The sequence below is a fragment of the Aureococcus anophagefferens genome, assembly GCF_000186865.1.
Source record: "Aureococcus anophagefferens unplaced genomic scaffold AURANscaffold_41, whole genome shotgun sequence".
NCBI classification, from domain to species: domain Eukaryota; class Pelagophyceae; order Pelagomonadales; family Pelagomonadaceae; genus Aureococcus; species Aureococcus anophagefferens.
Window position 1 is genome coordinate 159,202 of NW_008705598.1, and position 5,311 is coordinate 164,512.

The 5,311-nt window shown below is 74.8% G+C and overlaps 1 protein-coding gene across 1 annotated transcript in view; it reads left to right on the forward strand.

The window, feature by feature from the left end:
• Positions 1 to 2,155: 2,155 nt before the first annotated feature.
• Positions 2,156 to 5,311, forward strand: part of AURANDRAFT_72621 (hypothetical protein) — a gene marked incomplete at both ends in the record, with an annotated part of 12,237 nt that continues 9,081 nt past the window's right edge. The window contains 4 exons of the mRNA XM_009043014.1: positions 2,156 to 2,760; positions 3,078 to 3,786; positions 4,568 to 4,623; positions 5,002 to 5,148. Of these exons, the coding sequence (XP_009041262.1) occupies positions 2,156 to 2,760; positions 3,078 to 3,786; positions 4,568 to 4,623; positions 5,002 to 5,148 (1,517 nt within the window). The remainder of the gene's footprint in view (positions 2,761 to 3,077; positions 3,787 to 4,567; positions 4,624 to 5,001; positions 5,149 to 5,311) is intronic.

Genomic DNA, 5,311 nt, shown 5'->3' on the forward strand with positions numbered 1-5,311 from the left:
CCGGCGCGCCGAGCGCGCAGGTCGCGCGCCCCACGCAGCGCGTGCGCCCGAGGGACGCCTCGGCCGTCGCGCCGTCGCCGTCCCGCGCCAGCCGCAGGCACGCGGCCCGGCCGTGGGCCGGCCCGCGGCCGTCGGGGCGCACGCCCAGGGACGACGCGGCGACGGTGTGCGCCACGTTATAGTCCAGCGCGGCGGCCATGGAGAGGCTATCCTAGGCAGCCATCGCCTCCTGCAAAGTCGAGCTGCAAGACTTTGATTGAGGCGCTATCGAACCTTGGGCAGATGCGACCGGCGTCCTCGGTGCCGGTCGCGCGGTGGTCCTCGGCGGCCGCCGCCGGCCGCGAGCGTCGTGCGCGCCGCACCTGGAGCGCGTCCGCGGCCCGGGCCCGACGCCGACGCGCGCGTCGTCGACGCGAGGACGCGGGCCGCCGCGAGAGCTCCGGCGCCGTCGGCATCGCCCCGAACGACCCGGGCCGGGAGTCGCCGCGAAAACACCATGGAGCCACACACGAGGCCGCAGCGGCCGCGGCGTCCGCGCCATGCTGATGGTGCCGCAAAATGGATCTACGCAGCCTATGTTGCTTTATTAACGCTGTGGTGCCCCTAGCGCGCGATGGGCGGCGTCTCCGGAGGCATGCGCGGTACCGGCGGACGCAGCATACTTGTGCGCATCCCCTGAACACCTCGCGCGGCCCGCAAGTCGCGAATCGCGGCGCGCGCGCCCCGAAAACAGCGATATTTCGCCAAATCGGCAGATCTGGCGCTCTGGGGCAGCCCGGGAGCAGCCCTGGCGGCGCCGCGGCGCGCCGCGCGGCCATCCCATCGAGGGCACGTATGTATGCGACGGTTCCATGGGCCGGGCGTCGAAGTTCGACGCGACCGCGCGCCGGGGGCCCGGCCCGAGCGTCGTTTCGACGACGAGCGGAAACGGCCGCCGCGGCGCCGAGTGGCCCCAGGGCGTGTGCCGGGCGCCGTAGGGCTCGGGTTCCGCGCCGGGGGCGCGGAGGGGCGCCGCGGACCGCTCGAGGCCTTCGTCGGCGACCGGAACGTCGACCCGGCGCGGGTGCCCGCCGGCCGGGAACGCGCCTCCGGGGCCCGGCGGCGGGGGACCGCGCGGGGCCCGGGAGCGGGCCGGCGCGCGCGGGTTCGGCGCCGGCGACATGTACGACGAGCGTCGGGGCCGCAGAACCGATCGCCGACGCCGCGTTGGCTTTGAGAAGGGGCGCGCTGGCGGACCCTTGTAAACGTCATGAGGTGGTGCCACCTCGGAATTTTTAAAGCTCAAAAATTACACCTTAAAGGGCCCCGCGCTCATCCGGTGGCACGGTGCCGTCGTACTAGGCCGCTAAGCCCACGATAGACCAGCATGGGAGTGCGCTGGTGACGCGCCGCGAGCGTGGCGCCTCATATTGGCCGCGCGCCGGGGCGACGGGAGCGCAACCGCGGCGGGACTTTGGACGCTGGCGCGCCCCTCGACGTGACCCTCGATGGATCCCACCGCCCCCGGCTCGTCGTAGACCCCAGGATCGGTTCGCGCCCCCGCCGCAAAGTCTCGCGCTCCGGCGGCGTCGCGGTCCGCGGACCGTTTCGCCAAAGGTCGGCACACCGTCGAACAAACACCATCCCGCGCCCTTCGGCGCGACCCCCGAGCGATCGCGCCGCTCCCGCCCGCCCAACAACACGGGGAACACTCCCCGGCGCCGCCGTACGGTCTCGGCCGTCGTCGCGGCGCCGCGCGCGCGCGCGCGCGCGGGAACATGTCGTCGTGCCCGGCGCGTCGCCGCAGCGACTTGGCCACAAAACTGGGGCGTCCGGCGAGCCGCTCGGCGGCCTCGGTGGGGCGTCGGAAGGCGCCGCAATCGTCGACCGCGTCGAGGGGCCGATTTTGCGACGCCGCGCAAACCGACGAAATCGGCGCGCGACGACGAAATGGGGCGTCGAAGACCGAGGTCCGGTGCGGGTCTCGACGTAGGAACCGGCGCGGGGTCGGGACGCGGCGCAGCGGCGCCACAGACAGCCTGTCCGCGGCGGCGGCCAAGTTAGTGAGGCAACATAGGCTGCGTAGATTGATGAAGGCTGGGCCAGTCGGCTGGGCTGAGGCCGAGAGTCCCTGAGGCGCACCGAAGCCCGCACCGCCGCGCGGGCGCCGCGGACCATGCAGGAGAATCCGCTCGACTACCTCGTGGGCATCACGAACGACCAGTCCCTGAGCCTCCCGCTGCCCCTGGGCGTCGAGGAGCCCGGCGCCGTCGCCGCCGCCGCCGCCGCCGCCGCCGCCGCCGCCGAGGGCGACCAGCCGCCGGCCCTCGCCGTGAACCACCTCACGACGCTCTCCGCGGCGGCGGCGGGCGCGGGCGCGTCGCGCGGCGGCGACGGCGCGCCGGCGCCGCTCGCGCCGCTCGCGCCGGGCGCGCCGGGCGCGCCGGCGCGGCCGCCGCGCGGCGCCGCGGCGCCCGGCGGCGACGGCGCCGCGAAGCACAAGGGCGACTACCAGCGCAAGTACCGGTCGACGCAGAAGGGCAAGGAGGCGCAGCGCAAGGCCCAGGAGAAGTACCGCAAGTCGGACAAGGGCAAGCGCGCGCAGACGAAGGCCCGGAAGAAGTGGCGCGACGCGCACCCCGCGGCCGCGGCCGGCGGCGGCGCCGCGCCGCCGCGGCCGGCCGCCGCGCCTCCCCTCGCCGGCGGCGTCGTCGCGCCCATCCCGCCGCGGCCGCCCGCCGCCGTCCTCGGCGCGCCGCGGCCCCCCCCGGACCGCCACCCGTCTCCGAAGCGGCCGCGGCTCGACGACGTCCTCGGGGCCGGGATCCCGTCGGCTTCGCCGATCTAGGCCGCGCGCGTAGGGGCGTAGCGCACGACCGGGCGGCAGCCGCCGTCGACGGCGCCGCGCCGCACGCGCCGCCGGCGTCGACCTCGACGACGCGGGTCGACGCCGGAGCCCGCGCGCCGGCGGGGGGGCTCGAGGGCGAGGGGGCTCGGAGCGCACAGAGAGCCCGGAGTGAGCACTCCGGAGCAGGCGGGAGCAGGCCTCGCCGCGCGGCAACGCTCTGAGTGAGGTCGGCCGTGCAGCCTCCTTGCAGGGCCTGCTGTCCCTCAAGGCCATCTCTCGAGGCCGGCGCCACGGACTGCTACCTTCACCGACTGAGCATGGCGTCCTGCGACGGCCGGAGAGGCGGCGATGTCGAGAACGCGTTCGTGCGCCTCGTGCGCGCGTCGATCCCGACGCCGGCGCTCGGCGGCGCCGTGGCCCTGACCAGCTCGCCGCCGCACCACGACATCGTCGTCGCGGCCTCGGCCCTCGACGGCCTCGCCGCCGGCGACGTCGTCGTGGCCGTGTCGGGCCGCGCCGTGCCGCGGCGGCTCACGGCGAAGCAGCTCGCGGACGGCGTCGCGCGGCGCGCCGCGGACGCGGGCGACGGCGCGCCCGCCGCGCTCGCCGTCGCCGCGCTCCGGCGCGCGGAACTGCCCGGCGTCGACTACGCGCGCTGCGACGCGCGCGCCGCGCGCCGCGACCTCCTGCTCGGGCGCGGCGCGCGCGGGGCCGCCTGCGGCGGCGCCGACGCGGCGGGCCTGCCCGTCGTCGCCGACGCCGCGGGCGCCGCGGGCCTCCGCCGCGGCGACGTCGTCGTCGCGGTCGACGGCGCGCCCGTCGCGCCCGGCGCCGGCGCCGTCGACCTCGGCGCCGCGGGGAGCGTCCTCGCGGCGCGGTCCCTCGACTTCCTCGAGGTCGAGGACCTCGCGGCGCGCGCGAACCCGCGTGGAAATCTTCAACCCGACTTCAACGCGCGCGTAATGGAACGAAGTGCGCCGGACCCTTCGGCTGCGCTTCGAGAACTCGACGAGAGCAATCGATTCGTCCAAAAATGAGCCGAATCGACTTCGATGTGACCGAGCTAGAGAGGCTTGAAGTTTTTGCTGGACCGGGCGTTCCACTGGTTGAGTTCAAGTCCACACAGGCGCCGCCGTCGAGCCCGCGGCGGCGGCCCGCTTCGCCGCGAAGCGCCGCGACCTCGCCGCGTCAGGCTGCGCCGCGCTCGCGGCATCGCCCTGCGCGTCCCTCTGCCTGACGAAGCGCTAAGAGCCCTTAGGCGAGGCGCGCGCGGAAACGGGGCCCGGCGAGGCTCGTCGTGAGGCCGTGCACGACGGAGGCCCGGCGGCGCGCGTGCGGCGCACGGACGCGCGCAACCCGTGGCGATTTATTAGTTACAGCCTTGGCAAAATCTCGCGAGGCCGTGGAGAGATCGTGGAGGCCGGGGCAAGCCTTGCCAAGACAATCGCTAAAACCACCACTCCCCGCGTCGCGCCGGCCGTCGGGCGGGTCGCGAACTCCGGCCACCGCTCCTCGCATCGGTCCCCGCGCCCCGACGCGGACGTCCCGCCGGCTGCGGGGATCGCCACAGCGACCGGTGACAGCGCCGCGGTCGGCGCGCGGTCCGCGCCGGCGGAGGCATCGGCCGGCGCGCCGGCGCGTGTGATCGGAGGTCTCGGAGCGGTCCTGGGAACGCTCCGGGAGAAGTACACGCGAGGCACGGCCCAAAATCGCCGGGTCCATTTTTTCGGGCTTGCATAGGCCCTGGGGAGCGAGGCCCGGGGGGTAAAAAAGGTGTCTAGACTTGGCAAAATTTTGTGACCCTCGCATCAACTGCCGGAAAGGTCTCGGAGAACTCGCGCTCGATCTCGTGGGTCGCCGCGCCGCGCGCCCCCGCGCGCGCTCTGGGCCCCGTGCGCGCCCCGCGCGACGCCCCGCGCGCCCCACGACCCCGCCCGAGCCCCGCCACACACCCACAACCACCCCTGTTTCGCTCACAGGTGCTGATCACCTCATCGATTTCAAACCATGGCCAAGGACAAGGCGTCGACGCGCAAGCCCCGCCGGCGCAACGCCCGGGCGCGCGACGACGGCGGCACGCGGCGCGCGACGGAAGCGACGCCGCCCGTCCGGGCGTCGAAGCGACTGTCCGTGCAAGTGTCCGCGGCCGCGTCCGCGTTCCTCGTGAACTTTAGGCTCCGGATGGACGCGATCGCGTCGATCTTCGTGAACTACCACGAGGAGCGCCGGGAGTTGGTCGAGAAGACCGAGGCCGCGGACCTCATCGAGCAGAACGTCGCCGAGCTCATGCAGCTCTGCTACCGCGGCGCGTCCGCCGGCGAGTTTGAAATTTGAATTTTCCCGCCCGGCGCCTCGCGCGGTCCCTCGCGCTCGCCCCGCCGGGCGCGGCCCACCATCGCTTCCGCGCGCGCGAGCGAGCCCTGCCTTCCCCGGCGCGCAGGCATGCTCGACTCGACCGCGGACGTGCTCGCGGCGGCCGTGCTC